General features: G+C 40.1%; 3 protein-coding genes across 3 annotated transcripts in view; 2 read left to right on the top strand and 1 right to left on the bottom strand.

The window, feature by feature from the left end:
* Window positions 1-21,109, bottom strand: part of LOC138624091 (kynurenine--oxoglutarate transaminase 3-like) — a 262,875-nt gene that overhangs the window by 15,011 nt on the left and 226,755 nt on the right. The gene's annotated exons all lie outside the window — the stretch shown is intronic.
* On the top strand, window positions 177-11,711 carry lrrc8c (leucine rich repeat containing 8 VRAC subunit C). Its single transcript, XM_069703992.1, has 3 exons — window positions 177-261; window positions 5,718-5,860; window positions 8,639-11,711. Exons 2-3 carry the CDS (start codon window positions 5,723-5,725, stop codon window positions 10,886-10,888), a joined length of 2,388 nt encoding a protein of 795 aa, XP_069560093.1. The 5' UTR covers window positions 177-261; window positions 5,718-5,722; the 3' UTR covers window positions 10,889-11,711.
* lrrc8db (leucine rich repeat containing 8 VRAC subunit Db) lies at window positions 12,956-19,403 on the top strand. Its single transcript, XM_069703985.1, has 2 exons — window positions 12,956-13,332; window positions 14,814-19,403. Exon 2 carries the CDS (start codon window positions 14,816-14,818, stop codon window positions 17,372-17,374), a length of 2,559 nt encoding a protein of 852 aa, XP_069560086.1. The 5' UTR covers window positions 12,956-13,332; window positions 14,814-14,815; the 3' UTR covers window positions 17,375-19,403.

Raw genomic sequence — 21,109 nt, 5'->3', positions numbered from 1 at the left:
ATTATTATTATTAGCAGCAGAGAAATGCCGTTTTGTTTTCCCACTCAGCTGTCTCAAACAAGCCATCACCAACAGTAAAGTCTGCTGGGGTCTCAGAAGTCCACGCCCATGGAGCTGATGACATGCGAGCATGGTCTGGCCGAGGATCCAGGAAGGCAGGCGGACGGAGAGGAAAAGGGGATGGCGCACATCAGATCCGGGACTTCATCGCATGAAAGTCGACCGCTCAGATCCTCGAGTCCAGCTCTCATCTAAAAGAAGGTAAACCTTAAACTATATTAATGATCTTGACACCATATAGAATGACGTTCATTAGTCCAACGTGCAGAGGATACAATAGCGCAGTTTGTAGTCGGCGAAGCGCCTTACAAACTAGTTCACCCTGATTACCGTTAGTTTTCCTCTTAGGTGTATAAACAGGGGCTGAATATTGAGTCGACCTAATTTGGCCAGAGGAAAGCAAATCGTTTAGTCGCAGCAGAAAGCTCCTAGAAACCTCTTCTCAGTATTTCAAGCTCCGAACCGGATGACTTATTGATGGTTAGTGCCGATCACAGGATGAATCACAGCTCCACTGAATGTATGAGAACGTTTCCTGGAGCTTTCATTCCGCAATAAAGTCTAAGAAAGTGTGATTCAATAGACAAAACACAAAATCCGTTCCTGCAATGCGGGTAGTTTTTTTCCATGTCCTTAACAAGACGGGACTTTCTGAGTGCCTGCTGCTGGGTGTGTTCCAAACATGTCTGTTTTTGGATTTCTGGGATTCAGACAAGTTTCCTGTCAGGAAGGGACAAGGATATGGCCTGGGCAGCTCATGGCTGACTCAACTAGTGACAATATTTTTCCTATATGCTAATCAAACATAAATTGCACAGTCAGCCTCTTTGACCCTCCTTCCTGTTTCTGTGACTTTATGTCATGATTTCAGAGGCTCTGAAGGGTCTTTGGAGGCTCTTAGGTGTTGTATAGTAAAACAGAATATTCATGTAAAAATCAGAGCAAAATGTGCAGATTGCCAACCTGGTAATATGTCAGCAAACTGATGAATTATGAACATCTATATGTTGGTTAATTAATCTTCACACAGTTTGTTAAGGCGTTTCCTCCGTAAATGTTCACACTGATTTTTACACTAATTTGTTTGTTTTACCATGTGATCCCGTATCCATCACCTTTACTTTTGGTAGCCATATAAATACATTTTTAAGCCCAGTTGGTAAGATATCATTCCTTGAAATTAATATTGTAATGTTAAAGGGTCATGTCACCATTTTTACACATGAAGGTCACAAGGACTGAAGATGTCATCAGTGTTAACTTCAGCCATATGTGTACAGATATACTTTTTTGGCCAGAGATGCATCAACTTCGTATTTGTTTGGATCACCCTACTAATGCCTGCCAAATTACTTTCTCTGTGGTAGAGAAAAACTCATATTTTATCAATATGATATTAAAATGTCCTTCCTAATTGACCTCTAAGCATATTATTTCTTTAAAGCTTTGTAAAATAGCTTCCACTATAACATTTGTCTCATAATTTTGGAAGACTTATTTCATAGTAAAAAAAAAAAAGAAGAAGGAAGACGATTACACAAACACTAAAGCTCAAAGATTATGTTTGTATGAGTATATGTTTAAGTTTTTGGCAGTTTTCACAATACATAGTGACTCAGAAGGAAAATGACTTTAGGCTGTATATTTCTAAGTGAACAACACAAATTCACCCCAAATCTCATTGAAATTGTTGAAAACAGTTTTACATTGGAGGAACATGAGGCAGGTGCTTGTGCGGTGGTTGGCTCCTGGCTTCATAGGAGCCTGAAGAAAATCTCAAGCAACAGAATTTGTATTGTTACTCACAAAGTCACGACAGAAAGGTTCTCCTCTGGGTCTGGAGTAACACTGCTGAACACAATAACACATACAGAGACAGAGCTTATTGATGAGTATCATTGTTAGCATCTTACTGAAGTATAACTTTCTGAGAAATATGAAGCTTTTCTTCACCCGAGAGTTAGCTTTGCGTTCCTGGTAGTATATGATATTCATGTGTATACTGTAGATGTTGACATGTAAAATATTGTAAGCTGACTTCTCAACTGTGAGATTGTTTTCCCTTTTGCTCAATTTAGGCTAATTCTTTCTGAAGAAAGAGTCTGGCATTTTCTTCTTGTTGAACGGGCCAGGGCCCTGGTATAATATGGTACATCTCACAGGCCAGAATAACGTATCTACCGTACCTGTAGATATCTATGGGTTAGCGGTTTAGCTTCAGACAAATAGCTTGCATTACAAACTGTAAGTGTGGGGTTTGAAAGAAGTGGGTGTATTAAGAAGGGTCTGATTAAAGATGCTTCAGAGTTGCATTGTGTACTGTATGATCCTTTTGAACTCTATATGTCAAGATGTGCTTATCTGAGTCTTATGAGTATGCCAGCTTCATGGCAGTGGAGTGCTGAATAGTTGAACTACTCCTTTGTGACTGATAGAGTATGTGGTGAGTAGTCTTTTAAAAATAATGTTTTCCTAATCACCCTGCAGCTCTGCATACAGTCAACCAACAGAACACCATGTGATGGAAGACTTATAACATTTCTTTGCCGTCACTGATCCCATAATGAAAGAAAAAATACTTGCAAATAAAAGTCCCGTTTGAGACTTTACTTAAATTAAAAATGTTAAAGTAATGTATCATGCTGAATAGTTTCTTCTAGAGTGTTTAAATACTGTATATGTTGCATTATTAGAAGGGATGCCCTAGCACACAAACAGACTTTTTAACATTGTAACTGGTTGAAGTGGAGCAAATGTTGACTACTTCTCTTGAGACCGCCAACGTCTGGGCTGAGTGGCAGTATCAGGTCTGTGAACATTTCCTAAAGTGCACAAAATGCTTAATAATATTATGAAACTTAATAAGCTACTATGTGGGCTATGTTTTGCGGCAATTGCCTTGCAGTATGTGGTGCAATTTTCTTTGTCAATGCCTGTCTCTCCATTGAAGAAGCAGTGTAGAATTTAGTGGTATCGCGTTGAAGTTTCAGATTGCAACCAACTGAATACCCCTCCCCTCACCCTCCCCTTCCAAGCATGTAAGAGAATCTGTATGGCTGAGAAACTCGCAAAAGGTCTTCTGTAGAGCCAGTGTTTGGTTTGTTCGTTCTGGGCTATGTAGAAACATGGCAGGGCAACATGCCGCTGCCATGAACGACCCATTATGAGCTAACAAAAACCCAACTGTTTTTAGTTTCAGGTGATTTTGCACTAATGAAAATATGATTATGAATGTTATATTCCATTTCTGCATATACAACCCCTTAAATCCCATACACCGGTCCTTAAACTAAATTCTAGGGATTTTGGACTTAAATAGGCCTTCAACTCGTCAACGAGTTTGTGCAGTTAAAACGGTTGGGGACTATGGGTGAAAACACTCTCATTAGAATTCACAAACACATTTTAAGTTACGTACCTCATAAAACATGAACAAATAAATACGTAGCTATTTATCTGTAGCTGTATCTCTGCCTCTAATTTACAACTTGTATATCATCATTTGTGCGTCAACTCAGTATTGCTACATGGAAATATAGCAGTAGATTTCCACGAATTTGTGTGGGTTCTATTAAGACTGTTGCACCATGCTTCACACAAAATCCACACGTGCAGGGAAGACCAAGCTCTTTTCAGTAGATGGAAAACTTTTTTCAATTCCATAAATGATATGTCACGTAAATGGGTATCTCAAAATCCCAACACATTTAACTATCAGTATAACAGACATGTGAAACTAGTGCTAAGTGAGAAAAAAATATCTTTGTAATTTTGATAAGCTGTCCCTTTTAAAGTCAGCCATCAGCAGACAGTTGGGTATAAACATTCCCTGCTCTTAATCCTTTCTGTTATTAAGATGCTGAGAAATAATCAATAAGGACGTTGCGTCTGAAAAACTTATTTAAGCTATAAAAAACAGGACCCCACCCCAAGTGCTTTTAGAAACCTATTAAACAATATCTCACAGCTAAACCTAATAATGGCCTAAAGTTTGAGTGTAGCGTATTCAGCAGCTGTCTCTTGGGCTCTCTCTGAAACGTGGATGATAAAACAATGTACATTATGGTCTGGCACATTTAATTTATTCATTAGACTTTAGACACACACAGCATGGCCATAATGAAGTGGTTGTAGTGGCTGGTGTGGTTCACACTGGGATGTTTTACTACAAAAGTTTGCCATTGGAAGTGTTCATCACAGGCCTTTTCAGTTTGAATGACTCTGCAGCCAGCCCACTGCCAGACAGAGACTGGAAATAGGATACTTGCAGCTGTAGCACTTTGCAGAAGGTGACCAGTGTGATCAGATAGCAGCATCAGGGAACATCACTCTTTTTCATGGTTACAAAGTCTGTTTTTTAATAGAGACTTATAGCTCCAAGACTTTGGTCAGGGCACTGACTTTTACATAATGACATTTGTTGTGAGCATTTGTGTAATGTAAAAGCTACAAAGAGTTTCTACCAAGACAATGGTAGAGGAAACACTGGTATGTGGTTACGCATGTATTCATAGTGAAGAAAGCGGAGCAGAACCAAGTGGAAACCAACCAATCGTGACCCATTGGTCTGCGAACTGCTGTTCTGAAGCTTCGAGTTCGGCATTTTGGCCATCACCGTCTTGCTATTTTGGAGCCAAAGTGACCATATTTGGACGAGCTGGGGAGGAGTGAGCGGTGGATCTAACTCCATCTGAATTGGAACCCAAGAACACTACACCCTCCCACCTATAGCGTAAACCTGACTGCACCATAGGCCTGTCAATCAGTCAGACACGCCCCCAAAGACACCGTTTATTGAAGTCTAATATATAATTAATAATAGGATTTTTTTTTTTAGATGGAACACCACAAAACTAATAAGAAAGAGCAACTTTAGCGAATGACACCATTATGAAAAAAAATATTAACCTTGCATTTCATGAGATGAATGAGAGTCTATGGAGCCAGACCATTTTCATAGCCAACCTCTAGCAGCCCTCGGTGGTATTGCAAGTTTAAGGAACTTCCTCATCTGCCTCACTTTTAAGACCTGGAAGCTACGTAATTTTTTTCATCTGCAGTTTATGACTTTAATCCATGCTGGCTGACCTTTGCGGGTGCAGCCAATCACGGTTGACTACTGCTTGAACTAAAGATTAAAATGTAATTTGCATACTTGTAATTTTGAATTTTCAGACCTGTACATAACAAATTGGTCTCGTAGTAAGACCAGACAGCTGTCAGGTTTGCTACAAAGACACATTTTGAGTCTCTGAAGCTTCTGCCAGCAACATCCGCAATGTAGCGAAGGTGGCACAGTTTTGTACTGCAACAATAAAGTGTTTTGGAGGATGATTACCATGCCAAGCAACATGAATTCTGAGACACAACACCTTGTTTTTTCATTACTGTGTTCACCATCACCATATTTGGCCATAAACGGTAATACCGGACAAACTGAACTGACCTGGTGATTGTAACTGAGTGCTCACGTATTACAATTCCACTTGATGGAGACTGAAATGGAGGCTAGTAACTTAGGCTGTTATCAGTTGCTCTATACTGGAATATCCTGTGAATTAAACAATGTCATTGTTTCATCCCTCTATATATAGTTCACGCTTTTCCCCATTGTATTTACTGACTGTGTGGTCTGATTTTCCTTTCTTTTGTAACAGGCATCATGATTCCTGTGATGGAATTCCGGCAGTTCTCCGAACAGCAGCCAGCGTTCAGAGTCCTGAAGCCGTGGTGGGACGTGTTCACTGACTACCTGTCTGTCATCATGCTTATGATCGGTGTCTTTGGATGCACTCTTCAGGTTAGTTACAATGGACTGCCATGATGTCTCTATAAGGAAAGGGTTCAAGGGGAATGTAGCTGCTGCACAAGATTTGAACTCCAGTATGTTTCTGAGATAAAAAACAGTTGCTCCACTATTTATTTTCTTTAGATCTATAACAATGTAATCCACCAGAGACAGCATAGCCGATAGGCTCTCCGATGGAACATTACTGCTCTGCTTTCTGCATTGGCACCAGCTCAAAAACACTAATTCTGTGCTTTTACAACCTGGCCTGTGTGCAGCAAAGGAAGCATTCAGCCCATCAGGAGTTTACCAGTGGAAACATTTCCCACCCAGCCCCTTTTAGTAAACAGGATTCCAAACTGCAGTGGCCAGGCACTTGACTTCTCTGGAGAATAGGGACATTTATTTTGCAGCTGTAAGGCTCTGTTGCGTAAATCCTGGAAATTGTACCCAAACATTTTTTGAAAAACTGTTAACAGGATATTTATCAGGGTGGGAGCAACCATTGTTCCCCACCCTCACCATGACAGTGTTAGGACATGATCTAATAGGTAAGTTGAGTGGACAATTAATTCTGTATCCAAGTTTACTTTATAAGTCAGAGCCTTATTAACATGTAGTATTGTGTAATTGCTGCCTGATACAATAATCCCTTCATTTTAGAGTTAGTGGGAGAAACACAGAGACACAGTTTGTGTGCTCTTCAGAGACCTCCGCAGACCTAACTTGGCATTACAGTTGGATGTTTGCTGCAGCACAACTGCATCGCCCCTACTGTTGTAATAATGTCATTCTGAATCTTCTGTTCACAAACGTGCATTTACATTCTGCAGGTTGCAGTAAAACAGGCTGAGCATTTGAGTTTCCGACAGCTAAATAGAGTGAACAAAATGTAGCCCCCTCAAGACCGCACCAATGAATGAAAGTGCCCATTTCCTGTTATTAGCGTTGCAGGAGTCAAGCAGCTGCACTTCATTATTTACACTACAAGTAAACACCAAAGATATTTGTTGTTTCCTGATGCCAACATTCAGCTCGCTGACATGCACTCAAGAAGCCAGGTTACAGAGCAACCGAGTTACACAGGTAATCAGTAAACAGTTTGTTTGCCCTGCAATAAAGTGGTAAATCTTTGTATACATGTAGCAAGTTCAAGTAAATTCATTTGTAATCTCTTAGGAATCTTTGCAGTGTCTCTCAGTGAAAACACAAGGAACACAAATAGTGCAGGTGCACCATACATTCAGTGAAGAACATTAAGATTGACTAAAAGGTACAAGACGTTTAAAACCGTAATACACACTGTATATATTGCATGGGGAGGTATGTAGTGGTTTTATTTTTTGTATGTGTATGTTGCAGGTGCAGTTATTGGACAGGCTCTTTAATGAAAGCATACTGTCCTTACAGTGCAAATATGTCTGAATTTAACAGATAGTTAAATGTTCAGCAGTAGATTCTGACTTATTTGGACTTCCACAAGGTAGTCAAGCTAATGCAGTATGTGTGGAGATCTCTCCACTCTGCTGTCATGTAAACAGACTTAAAAAGTCACAAACCCAGTAACACCTTCACATGGCCAAAACAAAATCTCCTCAAAGAAGCAAGGTTTCTCTAAAGGGACGTTCAGACCAATAACAGTCTTGCATTAAAAAAAAAAGCAAGATGCTGCGTTGGTGTTTTGTTTCAAGTACTAACACGATTATATAAGAAGTTCAGTTTGAGTAATAGATCTATCATTTTAAACGCTTATCAGATACTGCTCTGGAGAGTGATTACAGTGACAACCACATTCATAAGTACAGCAGATTCTCAACCTACGAACACAATGCGTTCCGAACAGCTGTTCGTAAGCTGAATTGTTCGTAAGTTGTTATATATTAAATTTCAACCTATAATTGCCATTTGAGGTCATTTAAATGCCATTACTATTCATTACTATTCCCTAAGACTTACCAGAAATAATTAGAGTACATAATAACAACACATAAACATGATTACTGTAACTTACCTTTAGAGCGATCACATGTTCCATTATGCGGTCCTTTCCCTTATAAATTGTTCCGATCGTTGACCGATTCATACCAAAGGCACGTGCCACATTAGCCATCTTCTCACCGCTGTCCAACTTTTTGTGAATGGCAACCTTCGTTTCCATGGTTATTGCCTGGCGTTTCTTACCACTACCACTATCATCACTTGCCTTACGCTTTTTGCCACTACCACTACCACTAGCATTTGCTTTCTTAGGCATGATAAACACGTGAGAAACGGGTGATAAATATATGAGAAACGGTAAAGTATCCAAGATGGTACGAACTAAGATGAACACAACAACGAAGTGAGTGTTGGAGCAACGAAACGAAGTGTTGGAGATGAGCCAGTGCTGCTCGGCGTGGGTTGCGGCAGAAAGGGGAATCAGTCGGATGTGGCGCGCTGTACAAAATACGAACTTGCGAACGCAATACGGCATTTTACGAACATTTATGGACATCCGTCAGCGGTTGTTCGTATCTACGAATGTTCGTAACTCGAATGTTCATAAGTTGAGAACCCTCTGTATAGATAAAGATATGCATGCTTAGACATTTCAAATTGAGCAGTTTTCAACTTTTTGCTGGTCGAGCCTTCTCTACTTTAGTTTAAATTGGGTGTCTTGTTTACTGCTGAAGAAAGCTAAAAGAAGTCAAATTATTTAATAGCATGAAAACTCTCCGATTGTTGCGTCTGAATGTTTCTTTTCGACACGCTTGTTAATCGTCCTGGTTTTGTTTTTCCATTTTGTTTCAGGTAATGCAAGATAAAATCATATGCCTTCCTCAGAGAATATCACCGCGTTCAGAAAACAGAAGTGAAGTGGAGTTGACATCGCTGTTACATCTGCAATCCAACACCTCAGCTGCACCGAGAGAAATGACAGGCCTGAAAACCGATCTGGATCTTCAGCAGTACAGTTTCATCAATCAGATGTGTTATGAAAAGGCTCTGCATTGGTATGCCAAGTACTTTCCCTATTTGGTTCTCATACACACTCTAGTTTTTATGGTGTGTAGCAACTTCTGGTTCAAATTCCCTGGCTCGAGCTCGAAAATAGAGCATTTTATCTCAATGCTTGGCAAGTGCTTCGACTCTCCCTGGACTACACGAGCTTTGTCGGAGGTGTCTGGAGAAAATCCAGAAGAAAAGGACCATAAAAAGAGCTGCACCTCTCGGTCCAACATTGCTCCGTCTCCTGGAGAAGGCAGTCTGGAGAAGACACAGTCCCTTCGTTCTATCCCGGAAAAGCTTGTGGTTGAAAAGCCATCAGCAAGTGTTCTTGATAAAAAAGAGGGCGAACAAGCTAAAGCTCTTTTTGAAAAGGTGAAGAAGTGCCGTTTGCACGTTGAGGAAGGAGATATCCTGTACCTTATGTATGTTCGGCAGACGGTTTTCAAGGTGTTTAAGTTCCTCCTGATCATTGCCTACAATAGTTCTCTCGTGAATAAAGTGCGGAATCGAGTACGTTGCGAAGTTGAGCTCCAGGACATGACAGGCTATAAAGACTTTGAATGTAATCACACCATGGCTCATCTTTTTTCGAAGCTTTCCTACTGTTACCTGTGTTTGGTGGCTGTCTACGGATTAACAAGCCTTTACACATCCTACTGGCTCTTTTACCGCTCACTGAAAGAATACTCTTTCGAGTATGTGCGACAGGAAACAGGCATCAACGACATCCCCGACGTCAAGAATGACTTTGCCTTCATGCTACACATGATTGATCAGTATGACCCCCTGTATTCAAAACGGTTTGCAGTTTTTCTCTCTGAAGTCAGTGAGAACAAACTGAAACAGCTCAATCTCAACCACGAGTGGACGGCAGAGAAATTGCGCCAAAGACTCCAGACTAACACCAACAACAGACTTGAACTTCAGCTCTTCATGCTCCCCGGTTTACCCGACACTGTCTTTGAGTTGACGGAGCTGCAGTCACTCAAACTAGAGATCATCAACAATGTCACCATCCCTGCCTCGGTCTCTCAGCTGGAAGACCTTCAGGAGCTGTCTCTTTACCAATGCTCTTTAAAGTTGCACACAACTGCTACCTCCTTCCTCAAAGAGAACCTGAAAGTGCTTCGCGTGAAATTCGACGATAACAGGGAACTTCCGAACTGGATGTATGGCCTGCGCAACTTAGAGGAGCTCTATCTCACTGGGTCACTCAGCCCTGATGCATCCAAGAATATAGTTCTTGAGTCTCTGCGGGAGATGAAGTGTCTGAAAACTCTGTCCCTGAAGAGCAATTTGACCAAGATACCCCAGTCGATCGTGGACGTTTCCAGCCATTTGCACAAGCTGTACTTGCACAATGACGGCACAAAGCTAGTAATGCTCAACAACCTGAAAAAGATGACCAATCTGATTGAGCTGGAGCTCGTGCGTTGTGATCTGGAACGCATTCCACATGCAATCTTCAGCCTGACGAGTCTGCAAGAGCTTGACCTGAAAGAGAATAACCTCCGCTCCATAGAGGAGATCGTCAGCTTCCAGCACCTTCGAAAGCTCACTTGCCTCAAACTTTGGTACAACGGCATCATGTATATCCCAGAGCATATCAAAAAACTTGGCAGCTTAGAGCGCCTCTACTTCAGCCACAACAAGATCGAGATATTACCCTCGCACCTGTTCTTGTGTAACAAGCTGCGCTACCTGGACCTGTCCAACAATGACATCCGATTCATCCCTCCGGAAATCGGAGTCCTTCAGAGCCTGCAATACTTCTCTGTCACTTACAACAAAATAGAAAATCTACCAGATGAACTGTTCTTTTGCAAAAAGCTCAAAACGCTAAAGCTTGGCAAGAACTCTCTTTCCATACTGTCGCCAAAGATTTCCTACCTAGCTCTGCTGACCTACCTGGATCTCAAAGGCAACCACTTTGAGCTCCTGCCGCAGGAGCTGGGTTGCTGTCGTGCTTTGAAGCGCAGTGGCCTTATAGTGGAGGAGACACTGTTTGAAACTCTGCCTTCAGATGTCAGGGACCAAATGAAGGCTGAGTGAGATGCCTTATCGTAGCCGCAGTGCCTGATGTTTGTTCTGTCTACTAATTCAGAGCATTTTGTTTTATATGTAGTCATTATCATACCTAAGTATTACACTACTGTTAAGAAGGTTTCATTTATGGAAGGAAAATGACATATTCACATGCTGTCACATTGGGTTTGGCTGCAGCAGGGACATATTATCCAGCCACCAATCCTTCTTAGAGATAGTTCAGCATTTTGGAAAAATTTGCTTTTCTTGCCAGAATTTGAAGAGAAGATCCATATCAATCTCAAACCTGTACATTTAGTAATAATCAGCCACCACTGGACACAGTCAGTCTAACTCTTTGCCCCTGCTGTCTTTATGCTAAGCTAACTGTTTTCTAGCTTCAGCTTCATATAGTTACATACGAATAATGTTAATCTTTTCATCTATTTCAGCACATTTTCTATAATGTCAAACCATTACCTCTCACTGCTACATAAAGTCATTTAATTATTGAATATAAATCTAAACTGATCATCTCAGTTAAGTGCAGGCCAGTAGCCTTATGCTGTATTCATATATTTTATGTTGCTCTTGAGAGACTGTTAGTTTAAATGGACCCCAGCAGGAGAAATACAATAAATCAAAGGATATATCATACACAAGTACACATTAATGAGGCTAAACAATTCTGTATTTTAGAAAGCTGACATCTTAAAGTGCATTAAACTTAAAGGACTTTCCTGCTGGTGTTTTTCTTTGGCTCTGAAAATATGCAAAAATAAACATGTAGCCTAATTACGTTGTTCAAACATGTATTTTCATAAAAAAGTATTTTTATGTTGTTGACCAATAAAAAATGTTGATTTATAAATGTGTTAGGTTGGAATTTATAAAAGTCACCAAAGTCACATCACCAAAATTTAAAAGAAGAAAGACTGATGTTGATCTGATTGGTTTAACCTGACAAATGATGATACGACATGTTAACAATAGCGCTGAAGTGTCTAAAAGTATCCGAAAATTGTGACTTTAAACAGCAACTTGTCCTATTTTCAGTTGTGGTGTTAGATAGGATATCATCTGCTGGCTCATGAGGATTAATAACAACAAAGAAGATTATTCTATTATTATGCCTTCATTAGGCACTGATGAGAAAATAAAGTTTGTCTGAAGTGTGTGTAACAAGAATTTGACAGGTTATTTAGGAAAAAACAAACAAGAGAATAGTTTTCCCCCAACATATAAGAATTTGGCTGCAACAGATTACAATTCACAGAAGATTTAGAACTTTATTCACCGTACTTACATTCATTAAAAGGAAAAAAAACCCCATCTTATGTTGGAATTATGACTATCTTGCTATTATAAGATCATTTCTCATAACAATGGGATCCTGATCTTTTAATTATGAAATAATTTTTTAGAATTTTGAGTTCTTATTTTTTCAAACTTGTTGTGATCCCAGGGCATCAAACACTGCTGTTTTTGTCAAAGCCCGCTGGTGTCACAGAGATATGCAAAAAGTGCCTCAGTCTGTATGAGTCATAGTCTGAATTAAAAATCACTACATAAGTAATGTTACATATAAAGGCTAAGTTACATTAATACATTACTTGATAATAATAGGCCCTATTACATAAATAAAATGTAGCCTATATAAGATGGGAGACAAAAGTTCCACACTGCAAGTTTAATAGAGGATTTAAAGGAGTGCTAAATATGTCAAATGTATAACAGTTTTAAAATTGGATTAATGTTTTTTTGTTGTTGTTTTTTTGCAGGGACAAACAACATTGATCAACACCACCATTAATGCACCTCTGTTACCCAAAAAGATCATTTCAAATTGTTGTCCCTTAGTGTACACTGTGGTTTTAAGTATCAGCGACCAAATGTAATAGCAAAGCTGCTGTGGGAAAAATAGCAGAACTATACATTTCAAAGGATGGGATCCAGAGGCAAATGAATTGGTGTCTCTGATGGTAACGTTTTTGAAGCTGTGATTTAACTTTAAATCAGGGGTTCGCCCTTTTGCGACGGTCCCTAACTATAGAGCGGGTCATCTCGCCGTTCACTGTCAATCAGTGCACGGTTTTCAAACCTATTGTCCAAACAGCTGATGTGGAAAACAACATCTGTGCAGCATCAGGATCCTGCACGTTACAACCGTGCCAACTGATGGACCTGACGGAACCGCTTCGGTGAATGCGTGAATAGCATCAAGGCGGGTGCACCTCCAGCAGCTGGTGGTGCTGCCGCGCGGGCTGCGTCGCCAGTCAGAGGCAGAGGACCCGACCATCTGAAGCGGAGTGGGGGTAGCCAGCTAAGCTGCTTACAGCCCAGCCAGGAGGCCCACGGTTGAACTGGTGCGAAGAATGGACGGCTTCATCACATCAGCGAAAGATGGCATGTAAGAAGAGGCGTTTTTCGGTACCCCTGGAATCCACCTAACTGGATCAGACCCCCCGAAGGTGCGTATCTGGCCGTATGAGTGAAGGTCCTCTTAGGTCTACAAATATCACCGCAATGCTCTGGCCCAATCATGTTAGCAGGCTAAACAGCATTGTAGAATGTAACGGGACTGTGCAGATCTTGCTGTGTACTGCTTTCATGTTAATAGGACGTGATGTTCTCCCGCGGAACCCACATTTTAGTGCAGCGTTAAAAGGCTTCACGGACATCATCTCCACCTCTTGTTTTGCGTCTGTGGATGCGTCTTGCTGCTGCTGGAGCCGGTCTCAGCCTGCTCTGCAGCCTCATTCAAAGTAGTGACCTTCATGCTCTCTACTCGCACACAAGGTTGAAGTCGCAGTGGAACAGAAATGACCTGTTCTCATTATCTAATGTGTCTTTCTTTATAATAGCACTGAAAGCCTTTGATTTGTAAACTGAGTTTTCCATATACAGGCTGTTTTCATCTACTGTACTGCCTTGTTGACAGTATACAGTCAACAAGGCTTCATAAGGCCATATGACAGTGGGTATGTGTGGGCAGCCAATGTGAACTTCATTTGGCTCGTTTAGAGTAAGTTGCAGAGAAAAACATGCTGCACAGAAAACAGATATAATTGATGATTCAGACATAAGTTGTTTCAGGTGTGCACCGTGCAGTGTTTGTGTTGCACATGCCATACACACAGACACAAAATCTCTGTCTCAGTTCAAAGGCGGGCTCCTCTCTATAAATCCATAACAATCTCATAAGGCTGTCCTCTTGGAGCCTCCTCCAAGTGTGCCTGGGAAATATGGCCATGCCTAAATTTTGTTTTAACAATTAGAGTTTAAAGAGACAAAGTCGTAAAGTACAACACCTCCCTATCTCTGTCAGGGACCCTTATAATATTTTGACTGTCCTAAAAGGCAAGACTGTTGAATTCCATTGGATTGCAATCCTTCCGAGTTCTCTAAACTGCACCCATGAACAAACCCCTGCAACACGTAAATAATAGATTATGACCAGACATAATCTCTACAGCCTGGATATATTCTTCGTCATCACATTGCTTGTGAGAGCCACTTGTAAATGCGTCAATAAATTGCTGTTGTACATCATATATTAGTCACAGTTTTATTGTTGTTTTATATATTTAGATTGTTTTATTTTATTTATTTTATTTTTATGATATTTACCACTTTGTCACCCATTCAAGTTCAAATTCCTGGTGGAAAATAGTAATTTCAGACCTAACAAGTGAGAGTTGGGAAGGGCTGGGTAGCTGCAAGGCACCTTACAGCTGCTTGTGCCAAAGCCCACGCGAGAAAGTAACAACCTCTCCTATTCTGTGTCCATTATGGACGTAGACTGTACATATTATGTGGAAACAATTCAGTGGGGCAGTGCAATTACAACAACAAAAAAAACATAGGGATAATCTACTGCAGTCAAATCCAATGCATATTTTTTATAATATCATTTCAAATCAGGCATGCTAAATCATGTTCTCTGTTGCAGGAATGTTCACCCTCACAGAAGTAGCCTCCCTGAACGACATCCAGCCAACTTATCGAATCCTGAAACCATGGTGGGATGTCTTTATGGATTATCTTGGTATTGTCATGCTGATGTTGGCCATATTCTCTGGAACCATGCAGTTAACTAAGGACCAAGTGGTTTGTCTCCCCATTCTGGAACAAACTCCGGAGGGGGACGGTGGCTTCTTGGAACCACAACCACCCGAGCCGGCTGATGGTTTATGGAACAAAGAGAGCGCCATTGGGGAGCAAGCTGCTCCTCTTATGGCTAAAAGGCCTCATGACAGCATTGCCCCCACAATTCACTTCACACAGTCATCTACAATTGGGCAGCCCCAGCCTACAGGTGTCAGGACCAAGCTGGACTTTCAGCAGTATGTTTTTGTCAACCAGATGTGCTACCATGTTGCCCTCCCTTGGTATTCCAAATATTTCCCATACCTCGCTCTAATTCACACTATTGTATTAATGGTCAGCAGCAACTTCTGGTTCAAATACCCAAAGACAAGTTCAAAAATAGAACACTTTGTTTCCATACTAGGAAAATGTTTCGAATCACCCTGGACTACCAAAGCACTGTCCGAGACTGCGTGCGAGGACTCGGAGGAGAACAAGCAGAGGCTGGCTGGTGCCTCCTCTCTCCTGAAACATCTGTCCACGAGCAGCGAGGAGGGGAGTCCAAACCAGTCCGCTCCAGTGCTGACCAAATCCGGGGTCACTTTTTCTGCTGAAAAGCTTGTGAGTGAAATTCCCTCCATGACCATACTGGACAAGAAAGACGGCGAGCAAGCGAAGGCCTTGTTTGAAAAAGTCCGTAAATTCCGTGCCCATGTGGAAGACAGTGATCTGATTTACAGACTCTATGCCATCCAGACAGTCATCAAAACAGTGAAATTTATTTTGATCCTGTGCTACACAATGACATTTGTTGCCTCTATAGATTTTGACCATGTGTGTGAGCCTGAAATCAAGCATTTGACTGGATATGCTAAGTTCCATTGTACACATAACATGGCTTTTATGTTAAAGAAACTCCTTGTCAGTTATATTGCTCTCATATGCGCTTATGGCATCATCTGCATATACACACTATTCTGGCTTTTTCGCAGACCACTCAAGGAGTATTCCTTTGAAAAAGTCAGAGAGGAGAGCAGCTTCAGTGACATTCCTGATGTTAAGAATGACTTTGCGTTCCTCCTCCACATGGTTGATCAATACGATCAGCTGTATTCAAAGCGTTTTGGGGTTTTTCTCTCTGAGGTGAGTGAGAACAAACTTCGAGAGATCAGCCTAAACCACGAGTGGACCTTTGAGAAGTTGAGGCAGCATGTAACGCGAAATCCTCAAGAAAAGTTAGAACTTCATCTTTTCATGCTGTCTGGAGTGCCGGACGCCGTGTTCGATCTCACTGACTTGGAAATCCTCAAACTCGAATTAATCCCAGAGGCCAGGATAACAGCTAAGATCTCACAAATGATAAACCTCCAGGAGCTGCACTTTTACCACTGTCCTGCCAAAGTTGAACAGACTGCTTTCATTTTTCTTCGGGATCACCTCCGGTGCCTTCATGTCAAATTCACTGATGTCGCTGAGATTCCTAGCTGGGTATATTTGTTGAAAAATCTAAGGGAACTGTACCTGGTGGGTAACCTGAACTCTGAAAACAACAAACTGATCGGACTCGAGTCTCTGCGAGATCTCAGGCACTTAAAGATTCTGCATCTCAAAAGCAACCTCACAAAGATCCCGACAAACATAACAGATCTGTCCCCACATCTGATCAAGCTGGTTATCCACAATGACGGCACAAAGCTCTTAGTGCTGAATAGTTTGAAGAAAATGATGAACCTTGGAGAGCTGGAGCTTCATAACTGTGAGCTGGAGCGAATCCCACACGCCATCTTCAGTTTAAACACCCTTCAGGAGCTTGATCTAAAGTCCAACAACATTCGTACCATTGAGGAGATCATCAGCTTTCAGCACCTCAAAAGACTAACGTGCCTCAAACTTTGGCACAATAAGATCATCACCATTCCTCTTTCAATCAGCCACGTCAAAAATCTCGAATCACTCTATCTTTCGCACAACAAGCTGGAATCTCTACCCTCATCGTTATGCACCCTTCTCAAGTTGAGGTACCTCGATGTTAGCCATAACTCTATAGTAGTAATACCACTGGAGGCGGGCTTTCTGCAGAACCTCCAACATTTTGCCATTACAGGCAACAAAGTCGAGGTCGTCCCCAAGCAACTGTTCAAGTGCACCAAACTAAGGACATTATGTCTTGGCCATAACTGTATCTCTTCCATTCCTGAGAAAATTGGCCAACTCTCGCAGCTTGCACATCTGGAATTGAAAGGAAACTGTCTGGATCGTCTCCCGGCTCAGCTCGGTCAGTGCGGCCTCCTCCGCAGGAGCTGCCTGATGGTGGAGGATCACCTCTTTGACTCGCTCCCCATTGAAGTCAAAGAGAGCATCAATCAGGAATCAAGTGTTTCTTTTGCAAATGGGTGTAAGTGTCTAAGTGACGGACGGTCGTAACATCCCATATGGCATCAAATGTTGAGCATTTCATCTTTTTTTTAAAGCGGACACAGAGGTTCAGAGTAAATTCACTTTTTGATCTTTTTTTTTCCTGGAAAGTTTTGCCTTTATTAAGATTATGCGGGAATAACTTGCAGTAAAAGAAAATATACAACTGGGGACTTGCTGGTGGCATCTGCACCCGGCATGTACCCTGACAACTCGGTTATCAAGCCGCCCCTTTCTTCATGATCTTTCATCAACTTGTACATCGATCATGCTGAGCGCACAATGTTGTTACCGCTACAGAAAGTTTAGATGACCCAGAGAAAACATCATGGCTTGTGTCATGTCTTGATTTTTTCTTTTTCATTTTGTTTTCAGTTCATGCGAGTGCATTTTTGCAGCTCAAACACTTCCCTATTTCTAATCTTTTGTAAGCGCAAATAGTCTGTCGTGGATTTAGGTAAATTTGTGTGATTTTGAAATAGTCCCTTTTATACTGCTCCGATTTAATTTGGATTGTTACCGTTTTGTCAATTTGGAAGTACGACTTTTTACTCTCTTGCCAAGATGAAAAGATTGATACCAGTTATATATAGTCATATTTGACCATTGAATATGAACCTACAACCAGGAGATGCTTAGCTGAGCTTTAAGAGTGGAAACGGACAGTGTCCAATATACAGCATACAGTATCTTGTACAAAGTCCATCAGGTGTTTTCCCGCTGTTTACAGTCTTTATGGTAAGCTCAGCAGCTAACTGTAACTTCATACATGGGAGTGGGATCAAACTACTCACCCAACTCTTTCCCAAATTGTCAACCTATCCTTTTAAAGGGTCAGTACACTTCAATTATAAAAACGCTAAAATCAAATCTGGCATACAACTATGCAGGTGTTTTTTTTAAATTAAGTTTTATGTGCCTTAGTTGATTTTTTTTTATTATTATTTATTTGTTATTTTTTTGCTTGTTTTTTAAAATTCAACAGCAACATCTCTTTTCTGAAACAAAGTTTCCACTCTCCTGGATAATTGACAGACCTCATTGCTGTTACAGTTTTTATCAAGTTCTTTATAACTAACTGTACTTGTAACAGCAAGATTTTCCAGAGTAACCAGTTTACGGGGAGCGGTGTTGCTTCTCAATTTTTTAATGCTGTGAATACCACAATCAAAATTTAATTAATTGGGATGGAGGAGAAATCTCAAAGAAAGATTTCTCAAAACTTAGGGAGATAAAACCCAAACTACCTTGATAGCTGTATACCATACAAAAACATCTTCCTTTTTTCAATTTCAGTGAATAAACCCTTTAAAAATGTTTGTTTACTGACAAAAATGTACCTCAAGCTCCACTTACTAGCAACGTCATACAGCCTAGTCAAATACTGAAATAACAACTGGGCAGACTCCCTTCTGCTGAGGGAGGACACAAAAAGCTGCCGAAAAAGTTAGTAAGTGGACCTTATGTGAAAATGGTTTTGTCCAGCGATTGTTAAACCCAGATCAAGAATGACCTTTTACTCTCAACTGTTACGATATATGTACAACCACTACAGTATAGAACACAGACAATAGTATATTTGTATTAACTTATGCATTCCACTGTCAGTATGCCTGCAATACATTTTCATGTTGTACTCCCAGATTACTAACTTTCCCATCAACCCTTTTCTTAAATGCTCGAGTTTTCAATCATGCCATTAGTTCTGATAGGCGTTTTCTTTTTTTCAAAGAAGTAGAAAGAAAATTCCTTTCGTGTTTTCAGCCAAACCACAATGACGCTTGGAATTAGTTGTACTTTTGCTGTTATGTCTAATTATTATGTTTTATTCATGTAAACAGTATATTTACCATGTATTTTGCGTGTATTTTGTCAATGTCTTTTATGTGTTCTTTCTGCACAGCACTTTGTAAACCTGTTTTTAAAATGTGCTATATGAATAAAGAACATAATATGATGTTCAAAAATACTTGTATTTACAAAAAAAGTTTCAGGTTAGTTTCATTTTAAAATCTGAACAAAGTCAACTTTTGCTGTTTTTCCCAACACTTTCTTTCTTTCTATTCGTCGTCTTTAATGGCTCAATAAACACTTTATATAGTGTGTTGGTGTTTGGTATGAAGCAGTATGACACACACAGTGCTCCCATACTTGACTGCTTAGGCCAGTTCGTTCAGCATAAAGCTCATCAGTGACTTACTATTTTTCTGAAATGAAAGTGAACGACAAGTTGACAACCATCAGTGTGCGAGTGACAGAATGAGCGTTTTTCTGAGGTTTTTTAGTATGATGTGGCCTCTCCATAAGCAACAAATAAAATAAATAAATAGGTGAAGTTGATGATTGATCAGTTGCTTGCACCACACACTGCCAACATGTTGCATGTACTACTGAAACTGTCCTAATGAACCCTCAAACCATCAAACCTCATAAATATCTCTATGAAATTTGGACCCAAAAATAATACACTTAGTAAATTGTGGATATGGTACAAAAGTGTCTTCATGTCAAACTAAACACATTTCTTGTGTAGTGTTGCCCTCTAATGGAAATTAATTGTAACTACATTTCTTTTTCTGTTAACTGAATTATTTTTACAGCACTACATACTTTATATTGCTAAAGATGTAGGCAAAATTATTGTTTTGAGTTTTTCTGTGCTTAAATTATTTTTAACCTACATTATTTCTCCTCACTTTTTTCCCTTTCATTAAATTACAAGCAAAACAAGTCTTTGATTCAGCATTTAAATTTGAACAAACACATCAGTCAGGTGGTCAAATTGGGGTTTTCAGTCAGCTTTGCATTTCCTCCAAACTCAGATCAGTGTTAAATGGTCTCTTCCCTTCTTATATTCCAGAGTTTACGTTCTGTGTGATATCATATAGGAACGTAAACTCTTGTATATACCTGAGATCTTTGTACAAACACTGCAAGGACAAGGATTTCTCTACAGCTGCTGCCAGACTATGGGATTCTCTTCCTCCCTGCATACGATTATTATCTATACCTCTCTCTCACCAAAGCACAAAGCACCTCCGGGTCCTGTGTCAGCGTCCTCGGCCGACTTGCGTCCGACAGTTTCTCAGCTGGTTTCAGCCTGTGGATTTGAGAGCAGCTGAAACTTTTGATATCTTCAAATACAAACTTACAATCTATCTGTTTAGCTTGACTTTTGATGTGAAGGTTTTGTGGTCATGATTTATTTTAATCATCTAGTTCATTGTATTAACAATTAAAATGTCTCTATTCCATCTTATTGATTGTAGTTCCCTTTGTCTTTTATTAGCAGTTTGACTCTGTTTTTTATCTATTATATCTAGTTTTATTATAATTTTTTGACTATTATTCCTGGTATTTATTTATTGATGTGTATGATATTTTTCATATTGGTTTTGTTATTTTATTCATTCAGTGCACTTTGACTCCAACATATTATTTAATATAATTTCCCTTTAACTCTCCTACTATTAGTTTATTACTGTTTACTCATTGTTAGCTTGACAATCATCATTCTTACCATTAGCATTGCCACCATTTTTGTGTATTATGTTCTGTTTCCTTTATGTTGCTGTATTTTCCTCTGTTTCACAGCTATGCATTCAGAGATTTGAGTTAACCTGAGCTACATGTTGTTGATATGTTACCTACATGCATACATCACACATTTAATCAGGATTATAACTCACTTAGTCCAGTAATAAATTTGACTTACTGATTAGATATGGCTGTGAGAAAAAAAAA

The sequence above is a fragment of the Brachyistius frenatus genome, unplaced genomic scaffold (genome assembly GCF_029030835.1).
Source record: "Brachyistius frenatus isolate BFR_SWC_R1_liver_20210118 unplaced genomic scaffold, ASM2903083v1 Contig_49, whole genome shotgun sequence".
In the NCBI taxonomy this organism is placed as follows: domain Eukaryota; kingdom Metazoa; phylum Chordata; class Actinopteri; family Embiotocidae; genus Brachyistius; species Brachyistius frenatus.
The sequence above is the reverse complement of the archived record's forward strand: the minus strand, read 5'-3'. Positions and strand labels throughout refer to the sequence as shown.